Genomic DNA, 19,357 nt, shown 5'->3' on the forward strand with positions numbered 1-19,357 from the left:
CCAAGGTGTTTCTGGAAGAGATTAACATTTGAATCAATGAACTGTAAAGATTGCCTTCACCAGTGTGGATGGGCATTGTCCAATCTGTTGAGTGTCCAGATATTTAATAGTACAAAAAGGCAGAGGAATAGTGAATTTGCTCTCTGCTTGAGCTGGGACATTCATCTTCTCTGGCCTTTGAATTTGGGCTGGGACTTAACACCATTGGCTCCCCTGGTTGTAAGGCCTTTTGGCTTGGACTGGAACTACACCAGCAGCTCTCCTGGGCCTCCAGTTTGCAGATGGTAGATTGTGGAACCTTCCAGGTGTCGTGTTCATGTGAGCCAATCCCTCATAAGTCTCTTTGTGTATGTGTGTGTGTGTGTATATATATATGTGTGTATGTATATATATGTGTGTGTGTATATATATACACATTGTATTGGTTTTATTTCCTTGGAGAACCCTAATTAATGCAGATTTTGGTACCAAGAATGGTACTAGAATAAGAAAATTCTAAGAATGAGTTTTTTTGAATTGTTTCTGGGGCTTCTGAAATTAGCTGTGTAATCTGATTGGATTTAAAGGGGCTGATGACTCTGTATCCAGTAGTAAAGAGAGCCCTGATAGTCCATGCTTGGATACTCCTAATCAACTCCTTATAAGAAGCAAGGGGGCCGGGCACGGTGGCTCATGCCAGTAATCCTAGCACTTTGGGAGGCCAAGGCAGGTGGATTGCCTGAGTTCAGGAGTTGAGACCAGCCTGGGCAACACGGTGAAACCCCGTCTCTACTAAAATACAAAAAATTAGCTGGGCGTGGCAGTGTGCGCCTGTAGTCCCAGCTACTCGGGAGGCTGAGGCAGGAGAATGGCGTGAACCAGGGAGGCAGAGCTTGCAGTGAGCTGAGGTTGTGCCACTGTACTCCAGCCTGGGCGACAGAGCAAGACTCCGTCTCAAAAACAAAACAAAACAAAAAACAAGGGACCTCAAGGGCTCTGTATATGATATTTTTAAACATTTTTGGAAAACTAAGGAGTATAATAGCATTGGTTATTGCTCCTAATGTCACTGAAATTGCTGAGAATCAAATCCTGGGACTTGATGAATTACAGCGCATGTTGAAATTTCCAGCCCCACAGGGCATCCGCTCTTAAAGTGGGGACATTAATTAGGAAATAGTGGAATTCTGTCAATTGAAATGGGGATGTTTGAGAAGACCTAGATAAAGCTGGAGACATTGAGCCCCTAAAATCTGATGAGTCTTTTTTGCCAGTGGTGTCCCCATCCCAGTGGAAGTGGCTTCCCCAACCCCGGTGACAGTGGCATTCCCATTCACAGTTGTATCAGCCTTTCCTCCTCTGAGGAAACCCTGCATTACCTAAGGAAACTGACAGGGTGGTGATTCCCACCACATCCCCATTCAACACTATTCGGCCTGTGCAGAAGACAGATGGATCTTGGAGAATGACAGTGGATTATCATAAGCTTAACCAGATGGTGACTCCAGTTGCAGCTGCTGTACCAGATGTGTCATTGCTCGAGAAAATCAGCACATCCCCTGCTACCTGGTATGCAGCTATTGTCTTGGAAAATGCCTTTTCTCCATCCCTCTCCATAAGGCCCACCCTAAGCAGTTTGCTTTCAGTGACATGATCAGCAATGCACCTTCACTGTCCTGTCTCAGGGGCATATCACCTCTCCAGCCCTAGGTCATAATTTAGTTCATGGGGATCTTGATCACCCTTTCCTTCCACGAGATACCACATTGGTCTGTTACTTTGATGACATTATGCTGATTGGACATAGTGAGCAAGAAGTAGCCATAACTGTAGACATATGGTGAGACATTACCATGTCAAAGAGTGGGTAATAAATCCAACTGGAATTCAGGGGTCTTTACCTCAGTGAAATTTCTAGGGGTCCAGTGGTGTGTGATGTCGAAATATCCTTCCTTCCTTCCCTCCCTCCCTCCCTCCCTCCCTTCCTTCCTTCCTTCCTTCCTTCCCTTTCTTTCCTCTCTCTCTCTTTCTTGCCTTTTCTTTCTTTTGAGAGAACGTCATTTCAAACAAATTTATGTATTTGTTTCATGAGAAAGAGCATTCTAAAAGCAGTGTAGCCAGCATACAATCACAATGCTGCAGAACATGGAATAAGCTTTTAAAAAATCACAGAGCAGAGAATGGGATGGTAAATTGCTAAAATCAGGAAAGAGAGTCCAACAAAGTAGGAATCCAATTTGGTTCCCACAGTGGGGTAATCAGTTTAGGAAGTCCATTCATGATGTTAATTACAACAATGGAATGGAAACATTTCAGTTGATACTAGATATTTTCATATACTTGTTTTGGTAAGAGATATCCCTTCTAAGGTGAAGATTAAGTTGTTTCATCTGGCTCCTCCCACAACCAAGAAAGAGGCACAATGCCTGCTGAGCCTCTTTGGATTTTTGGAGGCAACATATTCATTTGGGTGTGTTACACTGGGCCATTTACTGAGTTACCTGAAAAGCTGTGAGTTTTGAGTGGGGCCCAGGACAAGAGAAGGCTCTGCAACAGGTCCAGGGTGCTGTGCAAGCTGCTCTGCCACATGGACCATTTGACCAGCAGATCTGTCAATGGCAGGTAGGGGAGCCTTTGGGTAGTCACATATAGGTGAGTCACACCTCCAGCCTTTAGAACTTTGAAGCAAGAGCACAAAGTATGTTTTCTCCCTCTGGGCAGGTGGGGGAGGGCGAGGAGAATGCAGAAGGGAGGAGAAAGGATCCACTGTCAGACCCCCTGCTTTCCAGATTTGAGCCTTCAGTGAGCTGTCAGGCGGGGCAGGTACTGGGAGCGCTGCGCCCCCCCTCCCCACCACCAGTTCCCCTACCAGGATGCCCCACCCTGAGCCTGAGGCTGCATGGGTCCAAAAACCGCTAGGAAAAGTGAAGAGAGGACTCAAGCTCAGAGAGGGAAGAACACTTGCCCAGGGTCACAGCACCAAGTGAAGGATAGGGCCTTGCTCGTTCATCTGGATTTTCAGGGGTTGAGTCTGGTACCAGGCCAAGGGGCCTGACCAAGGAGAACATCCAAGAAGCAGTCAGTAGAGATGGCTCACCACTGTCTCTGCAAGGCTTGCCCCAGGTCCAGCCTAGCCCCTAGGCACCACATTGGACAGTGATCTAGGTGAAGACGAAGGCCTCCTCTCCCTGGCAGGCAAGAGGAAGATCAGGGGGAGCCTGTCCAAGGAGTCAGTGGAGATCCTCAGGGACTAGCTGTACTTGCACCTCTGTAATGCCTCCCCCCCGGGGCTGGGGAAGCTGAGCCTTTCTGGTCAGACCAGCCTGTCAGCACTGCAGATGTGTAACTGGTTCATCAATGCCTGGCGGTGGTGTCTTCCAGACTGCAAAGATGCGAATCAGTTTACCCTTTCCTGAGATGGGGGTGGGGCCTCAGATGTGGCCTTGCCAAGTGGCAGCAGCCCCTCAGGGCTGGCTGTGTCTGTCCCAGCCCCCACAGATGTGCTCTCCCTGTCTGTGTGCTGCATGCTGCTCCACTCAGGCCAGCGGGGAAAGCCTGCAGCCCCCTTCCCGCGGTGGGAGCCGGAGCCCCCCAATACTCTGACTCCTGGTAGCACACTCACCCTGCTGACCAGGACTGAGGCTGGAAGCCCCACAGGTGGACTCTCCAACATACCACCAGCCACATCCCTAGAACAAGACAAAGAGGCTTCAGCAGCTTCCAGCTGCTTCCAGTCCTCCAACTACAGAGAGCTGCTGAGATGGAGCTTGAGAAGCAGCAGCACCCGTCACTCCCATTCCTGCACACTCCCATCCCTTTAGTCTCTGAAAACCTCAAGTAGGTGTCTGTCAACAGGAGTGCTCGAGGCTTGAACCAGCTGTCTCGGGTTCCCGTTTGGGTCCCCTCCATACAGAGGGTTTTCTATGGATCACTGCCAAACACTGGGATCATGTCCTCTGTCCAGAGGTCTTCAGCAGGAAGATGCCAGCTGGCATCGCTGCGCTGTGATGGGGGCCCTCTCCTCTGCTGACTCTGCCATTTCTCCAGGCCTCCCCTCAGTGAAAGAGACCAGGCGATGGGAGACAGGCATGGTGTTGCTGCTGCTGGTCCAGAGAAACCCTGGGACACCTTTGTTCTGCCTGGTTTTCTGGGCTGGGCTCAGGAAACCTGCCCGGTTCAGGCCTGTGTTGGGTCCAAGCTGCCCCTGTGCTGCTTCTGTCAATTCAGGTGTGGACATTCCAAGTTTGTAAGCATGAACAAAAGAAAAGAGGAACCCAGCAGATGTAACAGAACTGACTCCAGTTGTGTAGATTTTTGCTGAACTGTTTATCCGCTTTTGCTGTGGTTTGCATTAATGGCAATAGTTAGCCAGGTGTGGGGAATGAGAGTGCATTGCTTGATAGGGTCTGATGAACTGGGAGTAACCCACCATTGCAACTGGGGATTGTTTTGCAAGGAAATAGTATTTTTATTTGGGGGACCAGCAAAATCTCTACATTAGTGTAAAATTTCAAATAGTTGTTTTATCATTGGTTTGGTTTACTGAAAAAAAAAAAAAAAAAGGCAGAAAAAAGTTTAAAAAAAAAAAGAATTTTGGAGCAGGGCCCTGCCAACATCCTTGGATAGCTTCTCTCCTTTTGAGCGACAACTCTTGGCCTACTACTGGGCTTTAGCAGAGACTAAATGCTTGACCATGGGCCACCAAGTTACCGTGCAACCCTAGCTGCCCATCGTGAACTGATGTTATCTGACCCGCCAAGCCATAAAGTTGGGCGTGCATAGCAACACAACATCCAGTTATCAAATGGAAGTGGTATATATGTGATTAGGCCCTAATAGGCCGTTCTGAAGGCACAAGTAAGTTATAAGAAGTGGTCTAAATGTCCATGGTCCCCACTCCTACACTGCTTCTCCTTCTCAGCCTGAACCTGTGGCTTCATGGGGAGTTCCCTATGATCAGCTGACACAGAAAAAGAAGACTGGGGCCTATTGTACAGATGGCTCTGCATGATATGCAGCAGCACATGAAAGTGGACAGCTACAGCACCACAGTCCCTCACTGGGGCACACCGGACAGTGGTAAAGAGAAATCCTCCCAGTGGGGCATAACTTTGCATAGTAGACTTGGTTATGCACTTTGCTTGGAAGGAGAAATGGCCAGATGTGCAATTAAATATTCATGGGCTGTAGCCAGTGGTTTGGCCGGATGGCCCAACATGATTGGAAATTTAGTGACAAAGAAGTTTGGGGAAGGGGCCAAGTGTGGTGGCTCATGCCTGCAATCCTAGCACTTTGGGAGGCTGAGGCAGGCGGATTGCTTGAGCTCAGGAGTTCAAGACCAGCCTGGGCAACATGGCAAAACCCCATCTCTATTATAATTTTTTTTTTTTTTAGACAGAGTCTCACTCTGTCGCCCAGGCTGGAGTGCAGTGGTGTGATCTCGGCTCACTGCAACCTCCATCTCCCGGATTCAAGCGATTCTCCTGCCTCAGCCTCCCAAGTAGCTGGGATTACCGGTACCCGCCACTATGCCTAACTAATTTTTGTATTTTAATAGAGACGGGGTTCACCATGTAGGACAGGCTGGTCTCGAACTTCTGACCTCAAATCCACCCTCCTTAGCCTCCCAAAGGCGTGAGCCACTACACCCAGCCCCTCTATTATAATTAAAAAAAAAAAAAAAGAAAGAAATTTAGGGAACAGGTATTTGGATAGATCTCTCTGGGCAAAAAACACAAAGATATTTATCCCATGTGAATGTTCATTGAAGGGAACCTCAACAGAGGATTTTGTTAATTAATTTTATTTCTGAGACAAGATATGCTCTGTTGCCCAGGCTGGAGTGCAGAAGTTTGATCATAGCTCACTGCAGCCTCAAACTCCTGGGTTCAAGCAATCATCCCGCCTCAGCCTTCTGAATAGCTGGGACTACAGGTGCATGCCACCATGCCTGGCTTATTTATTTATTTATTTATTTTGTAGAGATGAGGTTTTATTATATTGACCAGGCTGGTCTCAAACTCCTGGGCTCAAGCAATTTTCCCTGTCTTAGCCTCCCACAGTGCTGGGATTACAGGCATGTACCACTGCACTCAGCCAACAGAGAAGGATTTTAATCATCAAATGGATAGGATGACCCATTCTGTGGATACCAGTCAGATTCTTTCCCCAGCCGCCACTGTCATTACCCAACGGGCTCATGAATAAAATAGCCATGGTGGCAAGGAAGGAGATTACACCTGGGCTCAGCAACGTGGACTTCCACTCACCAAGGCCAACCTGGCCCCCAGTACGGCACCATTCCCTGGAGCGATCAGTCAGCTACCTGTGGCAGGTTGGTTACACTGGATTGCTTCCATCATAGAAGTTTGTCCTTACTAAAATAGACACTTACTCTGGATGTGGATTTCTCTTCCCTGAACACGATACTTTTGCCAAGACTACTATCTGTGGCCTTACAGAATGCCTTCTCCACCATCATGGTATTCCATACAGCATTGCTTTCTGATTAAAGAATTCAACTTTACAGCAAAAGAAGTGCAGCAATGGGCTTATGCTCATGGAATTTTTTGGTCTTACTATGCTCCCCACTAACCAGAAGCCGCTGGCTTGATAGAGCTGTGGAATAGCCTTTTGAAGAATCAGTTAACGGTACCAGCTAGGCGGCAATACCTTTGCAGGGCTGCAGCAAGGTTCTCCAGAAGACTGCAAATGCTCTGAATCAGTGTCCAATATACAGTGCTCACTCTCCCATAGCTAGGATTCACAGATCGAGGAATCAAGAGGTAGAAATGGGAGTGGCATGACTCACTATTACCCTTAGTAACCCATTAGCAAAATGTTTGCTTACTGTTCCCAGGACTTTATGCTCTGCTGGCCTAGAGACTTTAGTTCCAGAGGGAGGAATGCTTCCACTAGGAGACACAATGATCCCGCTGGACTGGACTTAAGACTGCTGCCCAGCCATTTTAGGCTCCTCATGCCTCAGAGTCAGCAAGCTAAGAAGGAAGTTATGTTGCTGGTTGAGGCGGTTGATCTGGACGACCAAGGGGAAATTGAACTACTACTCCACTACTCCACAAAGGAAGAATATGTCTGGGATATGGACCACTTAGGATGTCTCTCAGCATTACCATGCCCCAACCCAATCCAGGCAGTACTACTAATGACCAGACCCTTCAGGAATGGAGGTTTAGGCCACTCCACCCGGTAAAGAACCATGACTGCTGAGTTGTGTGTTGAAGTCAAAAAGGATACAGAATGGACAGTAGGAGAAGGCAGCGTTTTATAAATACCAGTTGCAAACGTGTGGCCAGTTACAGGAATGAGGACTGTAATTGCCATATGTCCTCATTTTTTTTTTTTTTTTTTGAGACAGAGTCTTGCTCTGTTGCCCAGGCTGGAGTACAGTGGCGTGATCTCGGCTCACTGCAACCTCCACCTCCTGGGTTCCAGTGATTCTCCTGCCTCAGCTTCCTGGGTAGCTGGGATTACAGGCATACACCACCATGCCCGGCTAATTTCTGTATTTTTAGTAGAGATTCGGTTTCACCATGTTGGCCAGGCTGGTCTTGAACTCCTGACCTCAGCTGATCCACCCACCTCGGCCTCCCAAAGTGCTAGGATTACAGGGGTGATCCACTGCACCCAGCCTCATTTTTTAATAAGCATGTTTGTGTGTATACATACATATTTTAGGCAAAAATGTTTGCTTTATTTCCTCTCATTCCCTTATCATATAACATAAGATGTACTGACCTTATATATAGTATTTGAGTATTGTTAATGCTACATCATAGTATTTAAGTTATAGAATACCAGGAGAAGAGTAAACATCATTCAAATACTTTCCTCTTCTTCTGGGAGGTAAACACCCTGGGATTAGTGCATTTTCGGTTGTATGCAGAATGTTAATATCATGTTAGGCAGGATTATGACCTTGTTATTATCTTTATTTGGAAATTAAGTATGGTTTAAGATGTTTATGGATGCCAAGTTGACAAGGGGTAGACTTGTGATGGGTAATTTTTTTTTTTTTTTTTGGAGACAGGGTCTCACTCTGTCACCCAGGCTACAGTCCAGTGGTGTGATCATGGCTCACTGCAGCCTCGAACTCCTCAGGCTCAGGTGATCCTCCCACCTTAGCCTCCTGAGTAGCTAGGACTATAGGCATGCGCCACCATGCCTGGCTAATTTTTGTATTTATTTGTAGAGATGGGGTTTCAACCTGTTGCCCAGGCTGGTCTCAAATTCCTTTCCTCAAGTGATCCACTCACTTCTGCCTCCCTAAGCACAGAAATTACAGGAGTGAGCCCCTATACCTGGCCTGATGGTTAACTTTATTTGTTCACTTGATTGGGCTAAGGGATGCCTAGTTAGCTGGCAAAACATTATTTCTGGGTGTGTCTCTGAAGGGGTTTCTGAAGGAGAGTAGTGTTTGAGTCAGTAGACTGAATAAAGGTCAGTGTTCTTCACCATCGTGGACAGGCATTATCCAATCATTTGAGTGCCTTAATAGAACCAAAAGATGGAGGAAGGGTGAATTTGCCATCTCTGGTTGAGCCAGGACATACCTCTTCTCCTGTCCTTTGACGTCAGCACTCCTAGTTCTCAGGCCATCAAACTTGGACCGAGACTTACAACATTGGTTCCCCAGTTTTCCAACCTTCGAACTTGGACTGGAACCACACCACCAGCTTTCACGAGCTTCCAGCTTGCAGATGGCAGATCATGGGACTTCTCAGCCTCCATAATTGCACAAGCCAATCCATCAAAACAAATCCTCATTTCATACATATATATATATATATATATATATATATATATATATACTGTTTCTCTGGAGAACCCTATCATTTGATCATTGATTGGCCCTTCACATGTAAGACTAAGGCAATGGAAAGCTATATGGAACTCTGCATTCTTGGGAGAAGTTTATCAATTGATAGGTGTTACTTTAGAGTGAGTGAGGAGGGAGTCAACTAGCATGCTGGGGAACTGGGGGAGGGCAGGGGTCCCTAGAAGCCAAATGTAAGGTTTTTTTACTTGGTGTTCTTTCCTCTCCTTAGAGAAGACCCTTTAGCTTTCTGCCGGAGGGGCTGATGCCTAGTTGTCAGGCTTTCTTCTTGCCAAGATAGGGGTGCTAACTCCTGTACACAGACTCTCAGTTAATCCTTTTTATTAGTCCCACATCTCGCTACAGCCCCAGGCTACACCTGGGTTTCTCCATCCAGAGCCCCCTGAGGGTCTCCAGTGCCAGTTTTCTTCCTAATTGGCCATGTCCCCCAGCTTCTTTTTTTTATTTTTCCCAACAGTGATGCAATTATTGTGCAGACGCAATGATCTTACCTGATCTTGCGTATACATTGGGCTAAATGTAAGATAGCTTGCCAGCATCAGCAATAAGACTGGGAGTGGGGCTAAAATTCAAGTTCTCTTAAGGATAGATCTTGATTCCCTGTTCTAAGCTGACCAACTTAATCTGCAAAAAATTTGCAACATGTAAATATTTTAGGATTATAGCCATCTGTATACACACTTAAATTGAAAGTAGTTCTGCTGCCATTAACTTAGTCTAAAAGAGTCACCTAAGAATGCCAAACGTTATTTTGTTCGAATGCCATGGTTATTTTAGTTTAAAAGCATTTCTTTCAAAGCCGCTTCTCTCTTCACAACAGTAGAGCTCTGGCAGTGAATTAAGTGGTCGAGGATTCAGCGAAACTGTGGCTAATTTCTGGTTCCAATCTGGAATTTAAAACAAATTAAGGATTTATTTAAAGACTACTCACTCCTAATTTTTAACACACTGTCCTTTTAGCAGTTGTGCACAATAACAAAATAACTTTTGGGGTTTAAGACAAATGAATGCATTTAAAATGTGGGAAAAACGACTCAGTCAAAAGGTTGTTTCTTTGGTTCAGTCTCTGATTAAGAGGCATATTATTGAATTATGCCAAAATGTAAATAAAATGAAATAAATTAAATAAATTTGCATGTTGACATCTCATTCTGTACTCCCAAACCTTTTTAGTCTTACATTATCAGTGCATTATTTTGTATCGAATTGCACTTGTTGCCATCCCTAAATTCTTATTTTCTCTTTTTTCAGAGGTTTCTTTGTTTTTTCAAATTTTATTGACTATAAACCTTTGGATTAGAAAAGTTCAATGAACTCCAAACAGAATAAACAAAGTTCAAAACCATACAAAATCAATCACTATGTTATTTAGGAATAGATACGTATATGGTAAAAACAGTCAATAGCAAAGGCAAGATTAACACAAATTCAGAATAGAGGGTACGTCTGGGGAGAAGGATGGGGGACTCAAAGGCTTTAAGTATATTAGGGAATTATTTTTCACAACTGACCTAAGGGATAAATAAGTATTTTATTATTACTCTTTAAATCGAATATATACAAAATAGTTTTTGCAGGTATGATAGATATCACAATAAATAGAAAATAGGCCAGGTGTGGTGGCTCAAAGCCTTGTAATCCCAGCACTTTGGGAAGCCGAGGCGGGTGGATCATTTGAAGTCAGGAGTTCGAGACCAACCTTGGGCGACATGGTGAAACCCCATCTCTACTAAAAATACACAAAATTAGCCGGGCGTGGTGGCAGGTGCCTGTAATCCCAGCTACTCGGGAAGCTGAGGCAGGAGAATTGCATGAACCCGGGAGGCGGAGATTGCAGTGAGCCAAGATTGCACCGTTGCACTCCAGCCTGGGCAACAAGAGCGAAACTTTGTCTCAAAAATAAAAAAAAAAAAAAGGAGAAAAGCAAAGAAATCAATGAAGTTCATCCATTCTTTTGTGTTACTTATAATAACACAAACCAGAAACCTGGGAGTCACCCTTGACCACTCTCTCACCAACCAAATCCAATTAATTTTCACTTCCTACTTCTCTCCACTCCCCCATCACACCCTAGCCCAGGCCACCTGGACTCTTACCTGAAACACTGATATCTTTTCCTCTTCCTAACACTCCTGCTGCAATCCAGCCTCCACACAACAGCCAAAGAAAACACTTTAAGCCTTATCTTTCTTCAACTTGAATCTATTTCACCATCCCCTTTGCTATCAGAAGCAACAGAGTGACAAGTACATTGCCCAGGGCCACACAGCCCGGAAATGGCAGAGGCAGAACTCAAAATCTACTGGTCTTACTTGAGATTTCACATGTCTTACCCACCCACTCTCCTACCTTGGGTGATAACTGCTGTTCCTAAATTCATACCCATTGGTGTTCCCTTGTATTTTATAACCTCTAATCTATAATCATTAACAGTTTTGCTTATCTAAAAATAAGGGTTCAAAGAGAGCTTCACTTTAATACAATTATTGCTCAAGGAACCAAAGACTAGTGTTTCAAAAGCATTGTAACAAAACTCTTTTTTTTTTTTTTTTTTTCAGACGGAGTCTTACTCTGTCGTCCAGGCTGGAGTGCAGTGGCGCCATCTCGGCTCACTGCAACCTCTGCCTCCCGTGTTCAAGTGATTCTCCTGCCTCAGCCAAGTAGCTGGGATTATAGGTGCCTGCCACCACCCCTGGCTAATTTTTGTATTTTAGTAGAGATGGAGTTTTGCCATGTTGGCCAGGCTAGTCTCGAACCCCTGACCTCAGGTGATCTGCCCACCTTGGCCTCCCAAAGTGCGGAATTACAGGCGTGAGCCACTGCGCCCGGCTGCATTGTAACAAAACTTTACTATATTATTAGGTGAATATTAGAGTTTGTTATATTACTCTAATATTCAGAGTAATTCTCAGTTGTACACTGATATTGCCATCTCAAAAAGATTAATTTGCCCAAGTATACATAGCTTGTAAGAGGTACAGTCCACATCTGACACAGAACAGACTCCAAAATCATTAATTTTTCACTGTTCTAGTCTACGTTCCTTAGTGCTTCAACAGTATCTCAAGAAATAAACATTTCTGGATATTAAGAATGGATAACATTTCACTAACCCAAGGAGTATGATTAGAAATGAAATCTTTGAGGATTTTTAGATTTAATCGAGTGTGATCCTGTCTGTAGTCAGCAACCACGTGACTTTTCAAGGTTTTTTTATGGAGTCAAATAGCAGTGATGGCCTTCTAATTACACTATATTCTGGAAATGTTATTAAAGTAATTTAGAAGTGGAGGAATTCCATTCAGCAACTCCTCATGATCCTTGCAGGCTGTACGATGGGGTTGAATCATACACAACTTAACCAGGCGAACTCAACAGTCAATGTTGTGAGAACACTGGTTGTTATCAACCCTGAAACGTGCTACACAGATTGAGGATGCTATGGGAAGAAAGTGTGAAACGATTTTTTGGATTTCCTTATCGTCAGACAAAATGCAATTATTGTTCATGTGGATTTGTGGTGGTGACTCCTTTGAAAGTCATTGTTGGAAAATAAAATGAATAATTAGTTGATAATCACAGAGAAACTTTAACCACCTTGCTGAGGATTCTGTGTATTCCAAATATGTTAATGATTTAATATGATATCACTCTTTAACTATCAAGAGTTTTTGTTTGTTTGTTTGAGATGGATTTTCACTCTGTTGCCCAGGCTGGAGTGCGGTGGTGCAATCTTGGCTCACTGCAACCTCCGCCTCCTGGGGTTCAAACAATTCTCCTGCCTCAGCCTCCTGAGTAACTGGGACTACAGGTGTGACCTAATTTGTTTGTGTGTGTGTGTGTGTATGTGTGTGTGTGTTTTGTAGAGATGGGGTTTCACTATGTTGGCCAAGCTGGTCTCGAACTCCTGACCTCAAGTGATCCACCCACCTCAGCCTCCCAAAGTGCTGGGATTACAGGTGTGAGCCACCACACCTGGCCAGTCTAAGATATTTTTCAAGGATAACTTTGATCATGCATGATTTTTACCTTGTGCACCGATTTTAGAACTTAATCTCAGTGATATATGCAATTCCATTGTATTAGTATTTTACAGATATTGATTATGGCATACGTTTATTCTTGATCAATAATACTAATACTAACTAACATTTTTGAAGGCATAGTAATATTACATACAGGCACAATGCTTACATTCTTTATATGGGTATCTCAATTCTATTAGGTAGATACTATTTTTATCCTTTTCGCAGGTGAGAATATTGAGGGGCAGAGAGCCTAAGAGCCACGCTGTTGGTAAAGGCATATATTTTATTTTGGAAAAATGAGTTATTTGAATTATTTGGCACCAGGGTGAGTAATACAAGGGTAACGTTCCTCTGAGGGGCCATCTTATCCTCCCAGGCTATGAATTCTCTGAGGACAGAGCCTTCTCCATACCCTCCACTGTGTCTTGCACAGTCAGTGCCCAAAAAATGTTTCCTAAGGAAATCAATGAAATTATATGTGCTGAGAAATAATTTTAACTGAGGAATAATTTCTTAAGCAATAACCATGATCTATCATGGTCTATATTTAATCAGACACCTCAGAGAACTGAACATAAATGTATATCCTTGCTAATCTAGACATACCTTCTGCCCTGAAAATCTGATCAAACACTGGCCTAGGCTGGGTGCGGTGGCTCATGCCTGTAATCCCAGCACTTTGGGAAGCCGAGGCGGGTGGATCACCTGAGGTCAGGAGTTCGAGACCAGCTTGGCCATCATGGTGAAACCTTGTCTCTAGTAAAAATACAAAAAGTAGCCAGGCGTGGTGGCGGGTGCCTGTAATCCCAGCTACTTGGGAGGCTGAGGCAGGAGAATCACTTGAATCTGGGAGTTGGAGGTTGTGGTGAGCTGAGATCATGCCACTGCACTCCAGCCTGGGTGACAGAGTGAGACTCCATCTCAAACAAACAAACAAACAAACAAACAAACAAAAACTGGCCAAATGGTTAGGATAAACAGCCTATACTTTGATAAACAACTTAATATTCTTTCTCTTATTCTGTGAAAAACTCTTCCTCAAGGAGTCCTTGTCAGGCCTCTTGCAGACCAGCCCTTTGCCAGCCTGTTGTTGTTTATACAATCATTGCCACCTAAGCATCTCTCAAATGTATCTAAATCTACTGCCAACACCCGTCATCTGCTGCCTAAATCACTGCTTCTCAAACTTGGCTGCGCTATGGAATTATCTGGGAAGTTTTAAAAATGACTGATGCCTGGGACCCCCACTTTGCCGCCCCACATGGAGATCCGGATTTAATTGGTATTGGTTATAGCCTGGGTGTCCAGATTTTTTAAAACTCCAAGCAATGTAACCAAAATTAAGAATGTTTGACCTGGCCAGGTGCGGTGGCTCATGTCTGTAATCCCAGCACTTTGGGAGGTTGAGGCGGGCAGATTGCTTGAGCCCAGGAGTTTGAGACCAGCCCCGGCAACATAGTGAGAACCTGTCTCTACAAAAAATACAAAAAGTAGCTGGGTGTGGTGGCTCATGCCTGTAGTCCCAACTACTCAGGGGGCTGAGGGAGGAGGATCACTTGAGCCTGGGCTGCCAAGGCTGCGGTGAGCTGAGATTGCACCACTGCACTCCAGCCTGGACAATGGGTGTGAGACCCTGTCTCAAAAAAAGAAAAAAACTTTAACCACTGCAATTTCCTCCTGACTCTCCACATTCAATCTTCGCCCCATGCTGCTCCCCACCCTGCCCGTCCTTTTCTTCTCCACAGTTAGAGTAACGTTTTCAAAATGAATTTTTTTAAATTTTTTATTTCCATAGGTTTGGGGAGAACGGATGGTGTTTGGTTACATGGTAAGCTCTTTAGTGGTGATCTGTGAGATTTTGGTACATCCATCACCCGAGCAGTGTACACTGAACCCAATTTGTAGTCTTTTATCCCTCACAAAATGAAATTGTAATCATTACTTCTGCTCTCCTTAAAACTTTTCAAGTTTCCCATTATTCTCAGACTAGAGGCCAAACCCTGAATATGACCTGTAACATCTTTCATACTCTGGTCTTCCCATCCCTCCACCGCACCCTGCTCCATGATCCCTCCTGATTTCTATACTCCAGCACACCCTTATTGTTTTTAGTTCCTCAAAACATGTCATGCTCCTTCCTGCCACAAGGCCTTTGCACATGCTGTCCTCTGTGAACCTGTTTCCCCACTCTCTGCCCAGTTAACTTTTAGCTTATCCTTCAGCTCTTGGCTCATCATTTCCTAAGGGAAGCTTTCTCTGACTTACTATATGCTCCTATACCCCCATATAAACTCTGCCTCATAGCATTTAAGGCGGGTAGACTTTTATGGTTATTTATGGTGATTTATTTTTTAGAGTTGGGGTCTTGCTATGTTGCCCAGGCTGGAGTGCAGTAGTATAATCATAACTCATGCAGCCCCAAACTCCTGGGCTCAAGCAATCCTCCTGACTCAGCCTCCTGAGTAGCTTGGACCACAGGGGCCACTACGCCCAGTTAATTTTTAAATTTCTTTTGTAGGAGTGGGTTCTCACTGTGTCACCCAAGCTGGTCTCAAACTCCTGTCCTCAAGCTGTCCTCCCATCTCGGTCCCCCAAAGTGCTGGGATTACAGGCATGCACCACCACACCCATCCATGGTTATTGAGTGTAGAAATCTTGTGTCTATTTTTGCTTCATGTGGTATTGCTAAAACCTGGCACATTGACTGGCACTTAAATAGGCCCTCAAATTATTTACTGAAGGAATATGTATGGGTAAGTGAAAGTGTTCTTGGCATCAAATATATCACCAAGTCCAATTGATGCCACCCCCAAAATATCTCTGGAATCCATTTATTCCTCTTTATCTTCCCTGCTGGTCCCAGCCACCATCATCTCTGGTCTAACCTATTAAATTGTTTCTCAGTGGTCTGCCTGAGAAATTTTTCCCCTCCATTTTCCCCTCCAAACAGTGTCTTAACAGCAGCCAGAGGTTCAGGCACAGTGGCTCTCGCCTGTAATCCCAGCACTTTGAGAGGCCAAGTCAGGCAGATCACGAGGTCAGGAGATTGAGACCATCCTGTCCAACATGGTGAAACCACACCTCTACTAAAAATACAAAAACCAGCTGGGCCTGGTGGTGCGTGCCTATAGTCCCAGCTATTTGGGAGGCTGAGGCAGGAGAATTGCTTGAACCCGGGAGGTGGAGGTTGCAGTGAGCTGAGATCATGCCACTGCACTCCAGCCTGGGCAACAGAGCAACACTCCGCCTCAAAAAAAAAAAACAGCCGCCAGAGTAATACAAATAATGCCGTTAAAATGTAAGATGCCACTCTTCTGTTAAAAATCCTTCAATGTCTTACCGTTGCTCGCAGAATAAAATCCAATTGCCTGATCACTCTCACTCGTTACCCACCAAATGACATCGGTCTCCTTTCTGTTCCTCAAATATACCAAGCGCTTCCCAGCTTCCAGGCTTTTGCACTTACTGTTACTTTTGCCTGAAATGCCCTTTATATGACTCATTCTTATTTTTCAGGGCTCAGCTAAAATTGCATAGACATTTTTCCTGACTGCCCTATTTAAAGTAACTTCCTTTAGCTATCCTCATCTCCCTGCTTATTTCCCATATAGCACTACCACAATCTATGATTTGAAAAAAAAAAATGCACTTGGCTATGCTGAATATCCCCCACCAGAATGTCAGCTCTGCGGAAGCAGTTATCTTGTCTTCTCTGGTCACTGTACTCGGCAGATAGCAGTGTCTGGTTCATAACAGTTGCTCAACAAACAACTAAATCATACTGGGGTCACCAGCTTCCAGCATGGACCCCAATGATTCTTGCCCCCTGATATTCATGCCTTGTGTAATCCTCTGCACACTGCTTTAGAGCTGGCTGTATGTGACTAACAGGATACACCAGAAGTGACAGTGTGTGCTTTTGTTTTTGTTTTTTGAGACAGAGTCTTGCTCTGTCACCCAGGCTGGAGTGCAGTGGCATGACCTCAACTCACTGCAACCTCCGCCTCCTAGGTTCAAATGTTTCTCCTGCCTCAGCCTCCTGAGTAGCTGGGATTATAAGCATTTGTCACCATGTCTGGCTAACTTTTGTATTTTTAGTAGAGATGGGGTTTCACTGTGTTGGCCAGGCTGGTCTTGAACTCCTGGCCTCAGGTGATCTGTCTGCCTCGGCCTCCCAAAGTGGTGGGATTACAGGCGTGAGCCGCTGTGCCTGGCCAAGAAGTGACAGTGTGTGACTTTTGAGCCCGGGTCATAAAAAGCATTGCGGTTTCCACCTTGGTCTCAGATTGCTCTGCCTAAGGGAAGCTAACTGCCATGCTGTCAGGACACTCACAGCCCCATGGAGAGACCCACATGGAAAGGCACTGAGGTCTCCAGCCAACAGCGAGCACCAGCTCAGCAACCATGTGTGTGGCCCCCTTGGAGGTAGATCCTCCAGCCCCAGTCAAGCCTTCAGGCAAGACTGCAGCCCCCACTGACATCTGACCAAAACCTAAGAGAGACCCTGAGCCAGAATGCCCAACTGAGCAGTTCTCAAATTCCTACCCACAGAAACCATGAGAACATTTAAAAAAAATCATCATTAACGTTTTCAGTCACTACATTTTGGAATGATTTGTTACTCAGCAATAGATAACAAATAGACATTCAATCAAAAATTCAATAAATGAAGAATGAATATATAAATAAAAATCATCTCTAGAATTGGTCCAGCCTCAGAGCTCACTAAATAGGGGACTATCTGAAGCCATTTCTCCTCTTATGGTGCCCAGGCTGCACCACTTTCTGGTACCGTATTTTTAATTGTCCCTAGATCCCAACTTGACTACATCTCTTCTGCCTAAATCCATTATTTCTATCAGCAGCATCACCAATTTTGCAGAAATGAGAGGGTGCAGAGTTGTCTTTCATTTCTCTTGGTGCTTTTTCTATTAGCACTGTCCTTTTTCACTCCAAATGCTCTGCCATATGAGTCTTCTTTCCATTTCCCCTGTAACCTCCCTAGTTCAATTGAAAAGCATGGGCTTTGGAGGGTAACATATCTCGGCTTGGGCTGGACTGACAACTTACCAGTTACTTGCTTGAGTAGACTTTTTAAAGTCTCAAAGCCTGCTTCCTCTTCTGCTAAATGGAGCTAACAATAATAATAATAATACTGCCTAGTTCATGGGGACTGTTACCACTAATTGCAACGATGAGTGTGTACACATACGTGTGTGTGAGTATGCCACTTAGCACGGTTCTAGGCACATGGCGGACATCCTTAAATCCTAACAGCTATCCTAAAAGGTAGACTTTGATTTTTCATTTTACAGAGGAGAAAAAGTTTCAGAGAAGCTAAGTACATTGCCCAACACCATGTAGCCGGAACGCTCCAGGCCCGCCGTGTTGCAATGGCTGAATCCTGTCCAATGCTTCCTGCTGCTCACACGGCATCACTGCAACAGTGAGCTGCTCTTCTCACCTGCAGTCCGTGCCTTCTCCAGCCCATCCTGAGCAGAACTGACGGACTCATGTCCTCTAAAGCTGCCTGGGTCACTCCCTTGACTATGATCCTACAATGGCTCTGGTTGTCCAAATTCCGCTTCCCAAACTCCTTCAGCTGCTCTTCCGTTCGGGTATTCTCTCCTACTCCTCTGCCAGTCCGCATGTCATCTTTCACTGCCCCTTCTATTCTGCCCAGTCAAGCCAGCGTTTTCCTCACTGGAGTCCTCTCTGCTCCTGTACGTGCCTCACCATCCTATGCACTGTCCCCAGTTGCGTTGCAGGGTCCCCATCTCTGCTGTCCTTGTTTCTTCTCCACTGTGCACACCTGACCCATCAAGGCCCAGCTCCTGTCCCCATTCCTGCACTCTGCTCTCCTGGCTGTTCTAGGCCCCAGTGATCTCATCTTTTTTTTTTTTTGAGACGGAGTCTCACTCTGTCACCCAGGCTGGAGTGCAGTGGCACGATCTCGGCCCACTGCAACCTCCACCTCCTGGGTTCAAGCAATTCCCCTGCCTCAGCCTCCCGAGTAGCTGGGATTATAGGTGCCCACCACACCCAGCTAATTTTTGTATTTTTAGTAGAGACAGGGCTTTGCCATGTTGGCCAGGCTGGTCTCGCACTTCTCACCTCAGGTGATCCTCCCGCTTCCGCCTCGCAGAGGGCTGGGATTACAGGCATGAGCCACTGTGCCCGGCCTCATCTTTCAACTCCTACACCTCTATTTGGTATTTAGTCAGTTCCCAAGCCTCATCTTCCCAGTTGGATTGTGAGTTCCCTGCAGGACTGAAATCATCTCCTGGACTTTCTATGTCCCGGCACAATACATAGTAGGTGGTGAGTATTTCATTGCTTTGCTAAAATTTATTTAGCTCCATAGGTTTGGAAAGAATTAAAAACTGTTTTCTAAACTAAGCAAGGGAGAATGCCTTTTGTATCTGTTTGTCTGTCTATGAGATCTCCTCATAGCAGAGGAGTTGCAGAGAAGGTCCTGTTGAAGGTCACTTTG

At 45.2% G+C, this 19,357-nt stretch overlaps 1 protein-coding gene and 1 pseudogene across 2 annotated transcripts in view; one reads left to right on the forward strand and one right to left on the reverse strand.

The window, feature by feature from the left end:
• The first annotated feature begins 1,474 nt into the window (after positions 1 to 1,474).
• Positions 1,475 to 3,820, forward strand: LOC129015602 (homeobox protein TGIF2-like; annotated as a pseudogene).
• Positions 3,821 to 9,582: 5,762 nt separating this feature from the next.
• The window catches only part of SPMIP3 (sperm microtubule inner protein 3), a 37,728-nt gene continuing 27,953 nt past the window's right edge, over positions 9,583 to 19,357 (reverse strand). For both annotated transcript variants that reach the window (XM_054478857.1, XM_054478863.1), the window contains one exon: positions 9,583 to 9,723. In XM_054478857.1, coding sequence (XP_054334832.1) covers positions 9,605 to 9,723 — 119 coding nt within the window. In that variant the 3' untranslated portion in view covers positions 9,583 to 9,604. The remainder of the gene's footprint in view (positions 9,724 to 19,357) is intronic.

This window comes from Pongo pygmaeus, chromosome 1 (assembly GCF_028885625.2).
Source record: "Pongo pygmaeus isolate AG05252 chromosome 1, NHGRI_mPonPyg2-v2.0_pri, whole genome shotgun sequence".
Taxonomy (NCBI): domain Eukaryota; kingdom Metazoa; phylum Chordata; class Mammalia; order Primates; family Hominidae; genus Pongo; species Pongo pygmaeus.